This window comes from Pinus tabuliformis, chromosome X (assembly GCF_031772625.1).
Source record: "Pinus tabuliformis cultivar Carrire ecotype Pingquan chromosome X, CPIR1, whole genome shotgun sequence".
NCBI lineage: Eukaryota > Viridiplantae > Streptophyta > Pinopsida > Pinales > Pinaceae > Pinus > Pinus tabuliformis.
The window spans coordinates 394,408,026-394,423,959 of NC_142308.1; the positions used below are offsets into that span (position 1 = coordinate 394,408,026).

The 15,934-nt window shown below is 41.2% G+C and overlaps 1 protein-coding gene across 4 annotated transcripts in view; it reads left to right on the plus strand.

The window, feature by feature from the left end:
- LOC149140189 (serine/threonine-protein kinase EDR1-like) overlaps positions 1 to 14,893 on the plus strand; it is a 499,775-nt gene extending 484,882 nt beyond the window's left edge. For all 4 annotated transcript variants that reach the window (XM_089447023.1, XM_089447024.1, XM_089447025.1 and 1 more), the window contains 3 exons: positions 13,711 to 13,999; positions 14,244 to 14,316; positions 14,408 to 14,893. In XM_089447023.1, coding sequence (XP_089303149.1) covers positions 13,711 to 13,999; positions 14,244 to 14,316; positions 14,408 to 14,493 — 448 coding nt within the window. In that variant the 3' untranslated portion in view covers positions 14,494 to 14,893. The remainder of the gene's footprint in view (positions 1 to 13,710; positions 14,000 to 14,243; positions 14,317 to 14,407) is intronic.
- The last annotated feature ends 1,041 nt before the right edge of the window (positions 14,894 to 15,934 follow it).

Below are 15,934 nucleotides of genomic sequence, written 5' to 3' on the forward strand. Positions count from 1 at the left end.
AGGAGTTCTTCAAGCAATTGGTTGTCTCATTATCTCCACCTGAGGAGTTGTTGTAGGTCCCTAATTAAGAGGGACTTGGAAATTCCTAAGCCAAGAGGGAGCTTAGGTACATTCCTTTATTGGAATAGATATGTCCTCCCTAATTAAGAGGGAGAGATAGACACATCATTGTTGTCTTCACTTGGGAAGATAGAATGGAGGATTGGGAAGACATCTAGCATCTGATGCTCTTTGAGGATGTATTAGGGCATCCAAGATGAGAGTAGTCGTAGAGGACCGATATTCTTTGAGGACTAGGAATCAAAGATAAGAATAGTCCAAGTGGAACACACCCTGAGAACCCAGGTGAGGTATGTTCCGAGAGAGACAATGATGAGGGTGTCTATACATCATTGGTCTCGCCAGCATTGTGCTCAGATTTCATGGAGAGATAGATTTGTTAGTCAAGGCCTTGCTATGTGACATTGCTAGTTGATATGATGCTATACAGATGGGTTACCAATCTGATTCTTCTTATGAGAAATTCTTCAGATTGAGAATGACCAAGTACCATTATGAATACCTCCCTAGTTAAGAGGGAGCGTTGAAAAGTGTAACTAGATTCAGTCTTCATAATGTCATGTGTAATTGTGATTTTATGTAATTGATGAAAAAATAAAAATAAAATTATTATTATGCTTGTCTCATGGGTTTCATGAGCAAGGAATTTTATTTTAGAGATGGCTTACATTGTGATCCTTTAGGATTTGTCATCAAGCCATAAAATTCAATTTGAGTCTATGTCATATATGAAGGACCCTTCTTGGGCATATTACTGTTGTGTATGAGTCATTAATATGTATCAGATAAGCCCTCCAAGACCAAGTGAAATATCCTCCTCGTGTCGGCTTCAAAAAGATTATTAAAAATTCCAAATGAAACGTCGGTTGAGCTTACAATCATGTCGACTTAATTATGATGGCAAACAAGTATAAATAGGCAGCTCGGCCTATTTCAGTGATCCGGATTTAGACAGGAACGCAATAGATTACAGAGATAACCATAAACACAGAGATGCGATAACCATAAATACAGAGATGCAGCGGAAATAATACTTCATTTCATTAATGGAAAATACTGAAATATGCTTACAAACAGAAATAGAAAGAAACCAGCTAGGGCGATGGTAGCTTATCTCTGAGAAGAGATGTGGCGGCTACATGCCTCTGAACTGTTCCGAACTGTGTTACAATGAGGCTCGAAGGCCTATTTATTGTTGAGAAACAATGGAAAACTTTTCACATCCCGAAACCTAACCCTAGAAGATGAAACGCCAAATTGTGGGCCCCGTTTGGGTAAATTGGTACATCAATTTCCCGGGGTCGTAACTTTGGCATACGATCTCCGTTTGACGCATTCGATAGCTCGTTAGAAAGATCTATCCGAGAACTACCACTTTGGGAGGCAACATGGGTCCATGGAATCCCAAAAAAACGTCGTTTAGGGCCTCAAAACGGCTCCGGAAGTTCAGGACCCGAAAAACTGCTAAAAATAGTAAACTGTGCTACAATTTAGGAAACTGAAAAAGCTGAAAGAGACAGTTGTGGGGGTCCAAATGGGATAGGTGGGTGGCCACCAACATCCACCTGGATCATTCCTCCCCCCTTAGGAAGCAATGGTCCCCATTGCGTTGAGTTCCTCCCTGAGATGAGGAAGCTTTTGCTGAGTTGGTTCTCTGGTGAGCTGTTCTGCAATCTCTGATGTGTCCAGAAATGGTGGAAAGCATGGTCGACGATGGTCCACATTGAATACTTGGTGCAAGCGAAGGAATGGAGGAATGCTGTGCTTCAAAGCATTGTTGCCCATAGCCTTGGTACTAGTGTAAGGACCATGTCGGAGTTGCCTGAGTTTCTGATGGGTTCTGGTAAGGCGTTCTCTCTGCAGATGTAACCAAACTTTGTTGCCCACTTGAAACTTGTGTAGCATCCTTGTGGATGAGGAGAAGTTGTTCCTGTGTTCTGTCATGACCGTATTCCTTTGCTGCTGCTGCTGCGTAGAGGAACCCTTTGCAGGGGTCATGGATGTAGCAACGATCTTCCCCTTACTTTGGGAGTGAACCATACAGATGAATTTCCTGGTCTGTGATATGAGCTTGCTGCCTTTCTTGGTAGTGATCAAGGATGTGGCAGTAGGTGGGGCTACCTCTGGTATCCTGTATAATGAATTATTCAAAGAAATAATGACAGCACGAGGCCTTGACTCATACACAGCATGTCGCCTCCACAAGTATGGTTGGCCTAGTAATACATCACAAACATCCAGAGGTGTAACATCACACAATACCTCGTCTGTGAAGGGCTTGATGCTGTAGGGAAGGCGGCACTGCTGGCGAACTTTGAGATCTCGTCCTTCATGAAGCCACCCGATACTGTACGGCTGTGGGTGTGGTGTAGTTGGTAGGCCCAACCGCTTCACGACCTCTGCTGAAACGAGGTTCTTTTGGCTGCCACTGTCGACAATGAATTGTAGCGGCGAACCCTTCACCCACATCTGTGAGTGGAAAAGACGCTCCCCTTCCTCTGGATTTTCGGGCTCATCTTTCTGGATCTTGGCGGTGGCAACAGTGGCGCTGGGATCCGCATCAATGATCTGCTTCCCTTTGCCATTCCCCTTGTCGGGTTCTGGCTCAGGGTCAGAACATGCATCTGATTCGGAAGCCTTCAATTCGGCCACCAGTGACTGCTTGGTCCGACACTCACTTGTGTTATGAGTGGGACTCTTGTGGAACTCACACCACTTCCCTGTGTCCTTCGGCTTCATGGTGTTGTTCTTTTCTTGCGGCTTCGACGGGTTGTCTTGGGTCACCCCGCCTTGGCTTTGTCCTTTGGGCTTCGGATTTGCAGATCCAAAGTCTCGCTTCTTCTGTTTGAACTTTTGCTCGATTTTGACAGCGTATCGGTATGCTGTGCCGAGTGAGGGGATGTTCAAAAACACCATCTCTTCCTGGATGTATCTGTGCAGGCAGCCACGGTATTTGAGTACCAGATGCAGCTCAGAATCTTTGATACCCAACTGTGTGCGAAGGGTATGAAAAATGTTTGTGAACTCCGGCACATCTTGGTCTCGTCCCTGCCGCAGTGTGGTCCATTTGATGTATTTGTCCTCATAGCTTCCGACAGGGTAGTACTGCTCCTTGATGGCATCCCGGAAGTCATTCCAAGTGGGTGCGGCTGAAAATAGTGAGCCTGTACTTTCATCCTTCTGCTCGCAGTAGGTTTCCCACCAGTCCTTGACGTGGGGGGCTGCTTTGAGAAGAGCGAAAACAATCTTTTCCCGACTTGAAAATTCATGAACAGAAAAATACCCATCTAGCAGATTTAACCATTTATCTACGGCATCTGCGTCTATTTGACCCTCGAAGATGGGGATTTCAAAATTAACCTGTACCTTAAACGGTGTGGCATTTCCAGAGTCGCTGTTGGAAGCCGATGCGTCGCCTCTGGGTAGCCGCTGAAGGATCTGCGCAAAGCTATCCATCATCGCGTTCCTTTGCCGCTCGAGCGCTTCTTCGAGCAAGATTTTGATAGGATCTCCTGCCCCCTCGTCTTTCTTCTCATCCGCCATGGGAGGCCGTCGGGATTTGCGAGGCTGGTCTTGCAAAGGTTCGACCAGTTCGAGCCCTAACTCCTTATATCCCGACCTCGTTGGGGACATGCAAAGAAAAACAGAGAAAAAGCAGACCACTCTGATACCACTGATCCGGATTTAGACAGGAACGCAATAGATTACAGAGATAACCATAAACACAGAGATGCGATAACCATAAATACAGAGATGCAGCGGAAATAATACTTCATTTCATTAATGGAAAATACTGAAATATGCTTTCAAACAGAAATAGAAAGAAACCAGCTAGGGCGATGGTAGCTTATCTCTGAGAAGAGATGTGGTGGCTACATGCCTCTGAACTGTTCCGAATTGTGTTACAATGAGGCTCGAAGGCCTATTTATTGTTGAGAAACAATGGAAAACTTTTCACATCCCGAAACCTAACCCTAGAAGATGAAACGCCAAATTGTGGGCCCCGTTTGGGTAAATTGGTACATCAATTTCCCGGGGTCGTAACTTTGGCATACGATCTCCGTTTGACGCGTTCGATAGCTCGTTAGAAAGATCTATCCGAGAACTACCACTTTGGGAGGCAACATCGGTCCATGGACCCATGTTGCCCCAGAATCCCAAAAAAATGTCGTTTAGGGCCTCAAAACGGCTCCGGAAGTTCAGGACCCGAAAAACTGCTAAAAATAGTAAACTGTGCTACAATTTAGGAAACTAAGAAAGCTGAAAGAGACAGTTGTGGGGGTCCAAATGGGATAGGTGGGTGGCCACCAACATCCACCTGGATCATTCAGAGGACAGATTTTCTGTGGTCTGTAAGTCTGCAATTCGGTCAAGCATCAGAACACAGAGAATCTCATACTAATGGCAGAGCTTATAGTGCGTATTACAGTGCAGATTACAGTAGAGATTATAGACATAGTTTCGATGATATATCACAGTATGGTTTGGTGCTATCAACAGTGAAAGGGTCTCGAAGCCTATATATAAGAGCTTGACCTCATTTGAAAAGGTGAATCCAATTAAGTTCGATTACCAAGAGAAGTAGATCTAGAACCAGCGAAGAAGAAGAGAGAAAAGAAAGAAGAAACTGAATTTTAAGCACTGTTTTTGGGTAGAATCTCTCACGTGCAAAAGAAATAGGGAAAGATTATGTTGCAAAAAAGCTGAATTGTAGCCACTACAAGGAGCCGAATCTAGTGTCAAAAGGAGTGAAGATTGCAGGTTGAATTGCCAAGAGAGAAGAGGTTGACCAAGCGAAGGAGAAAGGAGGCTAGATTCACGATTATTTTCTCACACATGCTAGAAGCAGTCTAGAAGTAGCAAGCCGAAATTTTGGTGAAAGGTTCAAATTTGAAGCATTGGAGCAAGTTTGACTAGCGTTGACTTTGTGGAAGAGAATCTAATCAAATAATAGGTTTGACTTGTCTTGGAGGGGTCTTGGTCTTGGGTCATATGTTTTTGAATTCATCATCTGAACATTCTATAAGAAGAGAAGAATTCTTGTGGGTTTTCCTCTCAAGAGGAGAGGTTTTGGCCTTGGCTAGCAGCCTACATTTTCAGTCCTCTTGTCTCTTTGATCTTCATTGTTTGGTAGTTGTTTGATGATAGAGAACACAGTAATAATCAAGTGAAAGAAGAAGTTAATAACAAGTACCTGAAGTTAAGTAAAAAAAACATCACAAGCAGTTATCAAAGTAAGAGAAATCACCTAATCTAGCTACCCCTAGATTTCTCAACAAAATTCACCTACAAAAAATATTTACAAAGAAATTCCAACCAAACCCAAATCCAAACCCATCTTCAGATTTGCAAGAAAATAAACCAAGAAAAACCCCAAAAATATATACAAGATGAATAAAATTATATTCAAGGGTTATACAATATATACAAGATTTATTTACAAATCTACAGATCTACTAGATCTAAGGAGTATGAGTACAACTCCGCTCCTTGATCAGTGGAAATAAGCTCTAATTTAGCCAAATCTATTCAATTAAAGCACAAAATAGAGGATAAAATAGATAAATAATTTTTGTTACAAGCTATGCCTAAGAAACCCTTTGCAAAATCGTTAGATAAGTCTTTGATGGCAAACAAATTAGGCTCTTAAATTTTTATGTCTCGAGAGTCGACTGGTCCAACCAAAGACGTTCCCTAATGCCCAAGATCGAAATACTAGAATGATCTCTACACACTGAATATTGTTGATTTGGGGTAGCATCGAATGTGCTCTAGCCATGAAAATTGGTGGAGAGACTAAAGCACATGAGATCTCCAAGGCCTAGAAATGGTTTGCACAGATTGTACCCGGTTTGGAAGATATTAAAATAATTAATATTTTTAATGGAATTTGTAAGTCTAAACTTAGGAAAAATAAAATATTAATGGGTATTAATATAAAACTGAGTTAGAAGGGTCCAAAAGTCATAGATCAAGCCAAATCTAATCTTAATCGTTGATTAGAGATTTAATCTCGGTCGTTGATGGACCAACGAGAAAATTATAAGAGGAGGCTTGAGGGTCAGTTAGAGAACACACCAGAGTGATCAGTCATTCTATTCTCTAGAGCGGGGTTTGCTAAGAGAGATAGAATCAGTGATCAGCGGCGAGGGGTAGTGAATACATAGCAGAGGCAGAGTTGGTACTAGAGAGAGAGCGCAGAGCTCGGAGAGGTTGACCCAAAGGCAGTTGGAGGCTACGCAGAGGCAACCAGGAGCTGCGCAGAGCCAAGAGAGGCTAGCGTGTGAGATGCAGAGGGTCTAGGGGCCGACGCAGAAGCTCCAGAAGCTGACACAGAGGCTAGCAGAGCCAAGAGCCAATGTTGGGAGGATTTCGTGGGATAGACTGGGCATTGGTGAGCCGGATTGGGTGATGCAGAGTGGTGGAAGCTGCAGTTGTCGCTATGGGATTGTTCATCCGGTGATTTATTAGCCGAAATATCTGTGTCCGAGGAGAGGTATTACTGTTGAGGGCATTCTCTGTTGGGTGAGCCATTTTTGGCACCCTGGTTGTATTATGAAAACTGCATAATAATAAAACCCTTTGAATAGTTGCACCGGTTTTCCTGCATAGGGTTTTTCCGAGGACATTGGTCCAAAAATAACAGTGTCACTTGTGTGCTCGTTTTCTTTCAGTTGATGATCTGTAGATGTTGATATTGTACTTGTGTTTATTTTCAGTATTTACATGGTAAATAACTTGTTAAGTAATTGAACAAGTAGGAAGAAATAAACCATATAGTACAGGAAGAATTTCTAACGGTTAAACTTAGAAATTCCAACATGGTATCAGAGTGTGGTTGCAGATCACAGGATAACTGAAGGCATCAACTAGCAAAGCAGTAGCAGCACAAACAGCTGTCCCGAGTGACAGAGGTTGTTCCTAGCAGAAAGAAGCAAGAAAGGGGTGACGCAGAGGGCCTGCGTCATCAGTTCGAACCAGGAGGAGGATCAGCGCAGAGGCAGAGAGGAGCAGACCTAACCTACGCAGTGCCCGGTCATCTTTTTCAATCAGGAAGGATTTGATATTGTGGCCAGGAGGTGCAGATTTTGCCAGTTTCGGGATTGCGTAGAGCCTAGAGGCTCAGCCCTTCAGTTACTGGGGCATAGGAGACTATGGGTAATTTGCGGAGTGAAGCTGGTCGGGTACTGTGGTCAAAACAGTACCTAACAGGGCAAGACCAAGGAGGAGGGAGTTGTTGCCAAGGCGGATTTCTAGCCAACGAATCTAGATCAGTGGTGCAGTTGCACAGACGATCGGAGTGGGGCAACTCGACGTTGGTAGAAGGATTTCCAGAAGGCAAATCGAGACTCATAGGGAGTCAAACCAAGAACTTCCAGATGAGAAGTTGAAAGACTCGGAGGAGTCGAAAGAAGAGTAGCAAGATGGTAGTGAATGGGCTGAGAGATCAGGATAAACTAGACGAAGCGTCCAACTTCGTGGTCTAGAAGGCCGGGATCTTGTCCATTCTAGATAGATATTGCATCAAGGACTTCACCTTGAAAATTATAGCGATCCCAGTTGACCGAACTGAAAATGAGAAGTACGAGGAGGCAATGGCCAGGGCGAAGTGCATCATCCTTGATAGGGTCAAGGATCATGTGGTGCCGCATATTGCCAAAAGGGATACGACAGATGGGATTTGGGAGGCCCTGAAGAAATTGTACCAGCATACTTCCGTGTAGAGGAAGATGTTACTTGAAAATCAGTCGCAGTCATACTAGATGCAGAAGGGAGAGCAGATAGATGTCTTCCTCAGTTGATTGAAGGAGATCCGAGACCAATTGACTTCCATAGGGGCCACTCCGGATGAGGAGATGTTGGTGAGGACTGCACTGAATGCAGTTTTCGAGGATTGGGAAGTGTTTGTCCAGAGCATACTGGGCAAGTCGAAGGTTCCAGATTGGAAGCACTGTGGGCGGCTCTTCGTCAAGAAGAGATCAGACGGCTGACCAAGGCGAGGAGTAGTGGCAAAGGGGTCAGAATCAAGGAGGAGGAAGAAGAGGATGTGGCTCTAGCATCTGCGGGAAAGCAGGAAAAGAGGAAGAAGAAGGACCTCTCCAAGGTCAAGTGCTTCCGTTGTGGGGAGCTGGGTCATTTTTCGAACCAGTGTCCTAGGAAGAACAATAAGGGAGAGGCTTCTGAAACCAAGGCAGCGCCAACAAAGGCAGAGAAAGAAGTTGAGGAGGATGACGATTGTGCCATGAGTGCTCATTTTCCACTTGAGAAGAAGTGGGGAGACATCGAGCTGTAGTCAGAAGGATTACAGGCGATGAGGGACAGGATCCTTGAGGTACCCAACCTCTTGGATTATACCTTGCTATAGGAGCCCCGAAGAGGAGTAGCAAGACTGGTGGATGTCGGTAGAGACAGATGTAGATGGAGTGGCAGAGAGTGCTACAGTGCAGGAGTCCCGAGACAGCGAGAGGCTAGCAGGTTGCAATAGTGCGAGAGGCACGGAAGTGTTGCACCAGTGCAAGATGGCACAGAGAGGTATACAACGGTGCGAGATGCAGGGAGTTGTTGCAACATCGTAAAGGTCAATAGAGGGAGCAATTGTTAGCGGCAGAGGGAGTTTCAACATTGGGAGTGTTCTAGCCTGACAGGGATGTCAGAGGTTAGGTGGATCAGTTACTTACTTCTTAGTAACTGGGTTGCAGTGCAGTAGTAGTATGCGGTAGCACGATGCAACGTGAGGAAAAGGGGATGCAATGCAGATGCAGTGCTAGGTGTATGGACCAACAACAGCACGGATGCAGAGGGAGATGTTGTACGGATGCAGCAATGGTAGTGGCAGAGCCATGGGCAGCAGTACAGGATGCAACAGTGTAGAGGATGTTGGGCGGGGAGGCCTAGCATCAACACAGGGACCAATGCTGGATGATCAGGGTGATACTCAGTGAGGAGTATTACTAAAGCACAGTGCTCGCTAAGAGGGAGTGTTGATTTGAGGTAGCGTCGGATGTGCTCTAACCATGAAAATTGGTGGAGGGCTAAAGCACATGAGATCTCCAAGTCCTAGAAATGGTTTGGATAGATTGTACCTGATTTGGAAGATATTAAAATAATTAATACTTTTAATGGAGTTCGTAAGTCTAAACTTAGGAAAAATAAAATATTAATGGGTATTAATATAAAACTGGGTTAGAAGGGTCCAAAAGTCATGGATCAAGCCAAATCTAATCTTAGCTATTGATTAGAAATTTAATCTCAGTCGTTGATGGACCAACGAGAAAAGTATAAAAGGAGGCTTGAGGATCAGTTGGAGAACACACCAGAGTGATCAGTGATTCTATTCTGTAAAGCGGGGTTTGCTAAGAGAGATAGAATCAGTGATCAGCAGCGAGGGGCAGTGAATACATAGCAGAGAGGCAAAGTTGGTACCAGAGAGACGGCGTAGAGCTCAGAAAGGTTGACCCAGAGGCAGCCAGGAGCTGCGCAGAGCCAGGAGAGGCCAGCGTGTGAGATGCAGAGGATCTAGGAGCTAATGCAGAAGCTCCAGAAGTTGACGTAGGGCCAAGAGGCAGCGCTGGGAGGATTTCGTGGGACAGACTAGGAGCTGGTGAGCTGGATAGGGTGACGCAATCCCTATCAGAGTGACATAGAGCAGTGGAAGTTGTCGTTGTCGCTGTGGGATTGTTCATCCAATGATTTATCAGCCGGAATATCTGTCTCCGAGGATAGGTACTACTGCTGAGGGCATTCTCTGTTGGGTGAGCCATTTCTGGAACCCTGGTTGTATTCTGAAAACTGCATAGTAATAAAACCCTCTGAAATTTGAATAGTTGCATCGGTTTTCCCGCATTGGGTTTTTCCGAGGACATTGGTCCAAAAATAGCGGTGTCACTTGTGTGCTCGTTTTCTTTCAGTTGATGATCTGTAGATGTTGATACTGTACTTATGTTTATTTTCAGTATTTACATGGTAAATAACTTGTTAAGTAATTGAACAAGTAGGAAGAAATAAACCAGATAGTACAGGAAGAATTTCTAACGGGTTAAACTTAGAAATTCCAACAAAGATCAAAATCATTAGATCACGAGGAGATAGATAGTACAATGAACCTCTAGAGATAACCGCTAGATCAATTAATTTCAAAAATGTTTCTCTAACGTCAAGCTATGCAAATAGTAGATCCACAATTGGCTAGTGAAATAACAATAATTTAAATTAAAACCGATAGAGCATTAAGAACAAAATTCAGAGAGGGTTTACCATAAAAGATAGAAGAGGAACACCACCATGAATTGACCCCCAAAGACTTCTTTATTATTCATAAAATATTTCCAATACAAAGTAAAGGGTCAATTGCTTGACTTTTCATTGTTAAAATGAGGAGATATGAGTTCAATTTATAGAAAAAATAAGAGATCTAGTTCCCTCTCCAAGTGAAAACGGCTAGGTCTAACGAATTGCACAAATTTGACTTGATCCCAGGAGAAAACAACTAGTTGAAAGCTTCATCAATGCCAAAATAATTTTGACCCTTGATCTCTGCATTGATCTTGAAGAAAAAATTCGATCTCCCTTGAAGATGGTGTTGGATTGACGAAAAAATTTGATTCCGGTCGAGAAATATTTTTTCCAAATTTTTCTCCTCTAAATCTCCTCGTTCAACATAACTATCTTGGACCAAAAATTTGATTTTCTTAGGAAATTAATTCTTTTTTGGACCAATGAATTTTTCGAGGGAATTTCAAGCTTGATCTGTAAAGATTCTCTTATTGGGAAAGTGCATATCCTTTTTTTATATTTTCTTACTGGGAGAGAGTTTTGTTTTTCTCTCATTTTAATTTTTTGACCAATTTCCGACTAATTATTTTTTCATTTTTGCTGGAAAACAAAAAATATGACTCAAGAGGGGTTTAAACATATTTTTTCACCCTCAAAGTGTGTCTAGATAGAAAATTTAGTTGTTGATGTGTAATTTTAAGTACTCATAGCCCCCACAACTTCTATAGACAACACTTGTTACATTTTTACATCAAATATTACATAAAAATCTTGTTCAGAATATAGGTTTCAAGTGTCAACTGGCACCATTGGGTAGAATATAGGTTTCAATCAGCAAGGACCATTGAATGGACTTATTCCTCTACTAGGTTTCAATCTTAAAATCCAGAATTTCCAACTCAAGGGGTGCAAGAGGAAGGGTAAAAGGACCTCTTTTACATATATGTTGAGACTCTAAAACGTTGTTTATAAATGTGTTGAACACTGAAGAGACTCCTCTTTTTATGTTGTGTATAAGGTCAAATGGATCTAATTCTATCACCAAACATCCTAAAATAGGGATTCCATCTTAATTTGATGTTAAAAGTTTAAATTAATATATTTGTGTTCAGATTTAAAATAATATTCTTTAATCGATGTTAAAAGTTAAACAAAATTCCATAGAAGTGGTTAACCGGAAGACATGACTACTTCAAAGGTGGTGGATTGGATGACGATTGGGTTTAAGTTTCATCTGGGGTTTTTTTATTTTTACTTTTTTCAAACGCTGTTTGGGCACGCAATCATTCTGTCGATACTAAGATGGGTCATTGCTGACTTGGCTGTTTGACAAGTTTTGGTGAAATCAAATTTCCTAAGAATATTTTTATTGGATCCCTCTCATCGAAAGGTATAAGATTGATCTAAAGATCATCCGATTCCATCAAGTATTCATGGAGTTATGAATTTATTTGTGTTATAAGACTAATTGTCAAGTCGGCCAGCAACTTATGTAGGCTCAAGAAGCCCAAAGGTCATGTCTATTCAACCTCTATGTTTTAGTAAAAATATAGAGCACTTGAAGTCATTTGGTAACACACATACACTCTTAAGGTGATCTCCTCCTCTCCACGTCTTTGGGTTTTGGTGAAGGAGAGACACTAAAAGTGTACGCTGGCCTTATATGGTGCCCTAGCCGCAGAGCCACAGATGAAGCCCTAGCTGTTGTATGATAATCCTAGCAGCAAAGATGGAGGCCCTTATACGCTGCCTGTAGAAGCCTAAACGCAGTCCTATCACGGAGTCAATAGAGACCTGTACATACAGCTAAGGAGACATGTTCACTCAAGCACAGAACTCGCACATGGAGGAGCAGGTTCGTATTAGGTGCAGTCATGTTCAGATTTCGGAAGTAGGATGAGGACGCAACAATAGTCCATGTATTGGGTCAAGGCATGAAGCCACAACCAAGGTATGAAACCGCAAAGAGCCGCAGTCACTCTAAACACTGTTATAAAGACTCATATACGCAGGTAATGGAGACTCCAAAATACGCAGACATAGAAACACCTTATACACAGTTAATGAAGACAGTTACACGCAATCATGGAGTTTCGGTCTCCTCACTGTCTTGTTATAGTTTTAGCCTCCTCCCAGTCTCAATGATCTCCGAAGCACCATTACAATCTTGGCATACCATTGATGAAGTAGATCCAGGAGGTATTCCTGAAGCAGTCTCAGCATAATAGCCAGCAGTGGTTAGGGTTTGAAGCAGAAGGACTACGTTCTCTGCATAACTATTATAGTATAGAAGATCACTATATATATCTCGGCATTCTCCCAGTCAGATCTATAAGGATATGACTTATACTTGGTGATCAATAAGTATATATTAATGACAAGGAATGATCTTCATGATATGTTCTTAATTACAGTCTTATGACAGTTATAGGATCATTTCTTGACGTCGATATAACTCTCATATCTCAGTGAATGGTGGTCTCACAAACTTGATCTCGATGGCACTAATGTGAATGTGCATCATGATGATCTCAGCGGAAGGAATGATGTTAAGTAAGGAACAGCATGATGATGAATAGGGCTGCATGATGATGAGAGATGCAGCGTAATGCGCAGCATGATGATGAGAGCAGCTCAGTCATCAAAGTCCAACACTGTGATGGTACAGCATGGTGCTACGCGGTAAGGTGCAGCAAATGGACCAAATGCAACACTACGATAGGTGAAGCCATCACCTTGGAGAATCAGTTGAAGTAGAATGTCTTCCACTGATCTCATGTATCATCGTTATAGGAGATGATTTATGCTCAGATCTAGATAAGTCAAAGTGTTGACTTCTGTTGTAAATGTACTATCTCTCTCTGCTGAACTTTGAAGAACATAAAAGAAGAATTGATCAAGGGTTTCCCCACATTGGGGTTTGTCCCTGGCTAGCGCCACATCTTGTGTCCTCTTGTCTTGGCTTTTCTTCTGCGATTTATTTTTATGTTCTATCTGCAGTTTACTTTAATGCTGATGTGATTGCTATTTTGGAAAAGATATGGAGATAACTGTGAAAATTGAAATAAATTGCTCTAGCATAGAACATACCTAAAATGCATACCTAAAATTAAAATTTTGACAGTTATAGCATTTCAGAACAGATTTAGTAGTTTTATCTTTTAGCTTTTCAGTATTAGAAAATTAATTTCAGATATAACTGCGCTCAGATATTGAGCACTCTCATTCCTTTGTGTCATTGTTATTTTTATGAAGTTAATTTCAGTTATTTAACCTTTGTACATGAATCAATCACTACCTTGGACTGATATCCACTCTTTTTTATGTCATGATTCTGCAATACCGAATTCATGGCTGTCCTCACCTTAATCGTTGAAGGGGGATGATGTGCATACAGCGGATGAATATAGTGCATCGAGATCTGAAAAGCGCAAATTGTCTTGTTGACAAACATTGGACAGTTAAAATCTGCGACTTTGGTCTTTCCCGGATAATGACAGAGCTCCCCATAAAGGATTCAACCGCTGCTGGAACTCCTGAGTGGATGGCACCAGAACTTTTGCGCAATGAACCGTTTACAGACAAGTGTGATGTGTTCAGTCTTGGGGTGATAATCTGGGAATTGTATACCTTAAAACGTCCTTGGGAAGGTGTGAAACCAATGCAAGTAAGTGCTGCAATTTGATAAATGCGTTTTACGTACTACGGGTTGCATGCCAAGAAATCAACTTCCTCGTTGTTTCAAAGTGTACTGTTATTTTTAATAGGACAATGAAGTCATTTCAGTGCCACTTAAACAATGACTTGAAAGCGCAATTTCATGTTCAATGCGGTTTCGTTACCACCTGCTAATTCAAGGCTTACTTACCTTAGCATTACTGGATTCCTCGTCTTGCTTTGTACATTACCAGGTGGTTTATTCTGTTGCACATGAAGGGGCACGGTTGGAGATACCAGAAGGCCCTATTGGCAAGTTGATATCAGGTATGTGCTATATATGCCTTTGCATGACCTGTTCAGAGTCCTGTAACTTTGTGGGTGTGCATAATGATTTTGTTTGTTATCTTCTTTCCAGACTGCTGGGCTTATGCCGATGATAGGCCAAGTTATGAGGAGATTTTCGCCCGCCTACATGATTGTGAGAACTTTTTTGTAAGCTAAAGAGCATTTATATTGGCCATTGTACATACAAAAGGAGGAATGGACCCGTTAAAAGTTATCTGACCTAAAAATTCTCTCCTATATAAGGCCACTTACAGAACAGACATACCAGAAATTTTATGAAATGTATGATAACAAAAGTTTTGAGTAGCATGTTACTTCTACTGTAAAATCTAGTGTACCAATTCACGATATTTCACTTTTTTGAAGGTCTTGGCTTCCTTGTCTTCCAACCCCTTGCAGTTTCAAACGGTGGCCATGTGTTAGGGAGAAAAATTACAATAAATATGCTTTAAAGCATTTTGAGTTAACTTTCTGGGCTGCAAGGTTGTACCCAATCACATCTTTAATGATACTGTATCCTGCAATAAAATTTATGTAAATTAACATTTCAAATTCCCATGTTGTACATGTTAAATTGTTTTGTTGTAGTGTTTAACTCATTATCCTGTAATATCATGGTGTGAAGATGTAGTCTAGTAGTCTAATTTGGCCGTGAGTTGCACTCTATACTCTATATTCAATTTAGGAGAACGAGGGAAGTATATTTAACTCAAACTATCTTCCACTTAATTGGGTGATGACATCATTATTTTGCATGTTTAAAGTTGGTTTCATTTTTATAAGATTTTGGGGTAGATTTAGTGGCCTAAGATCAAAATGATGTCGTAAATTGTGATCGTTTCTTTAAAGAGAAAAATGACATCCATTTTACATTTTAATGAAAATATATATATATATATATATATATATATATATATATATATATATATATATATATATTTGTAATGGTCAATTTAAAATGAAAAAAATGATTTTTAATGATTTTTAAAATAATAAAATTAATTTATTATTAAAAAAAACATAAAATTTATTTTAATCTTAATTTTATACGAAAGGTTTCTAATTGACAATTATATCTTTCCAAATGATTAAAATAGATTTATATTATTTAAAAATGAGACATTTTGCATTGTAACATCATTTTTGAATTAAATTGTAATTGACAATCTTTCTTAAAATAAGATTTATATATTTTCGACTTAGTTACCGGAGAATCCACAGTAAGAACCATTTGCTACCAACGTTTCAAATCCCAACCGGGATCCATCATCTGGACAACTTGAATGCTGGATAGAAGAAGAGCAAATTTGAGAGAAGATTTATATAAAACTATATAAAGTTTAAAATTAGACATAAACTCAAATGTTATCATTAATTGAGTAACTTTAGTCATTAACATCTCATTTTTGAATTAAATTGTAATTGATAATCTTTCTTAAAATAAGATTTATATACCCGGATGCGGGTGACCATCGAAGCATTCAATGAAGAACCGACTGATCGGCGGCGTTCGGACGAGCCAAATGGTGGCTAGCACACCATCCTATGCTCACTTGAAACGAGCTCAGGCGCGCCAGCAAGCTGCATTAAATGGTCA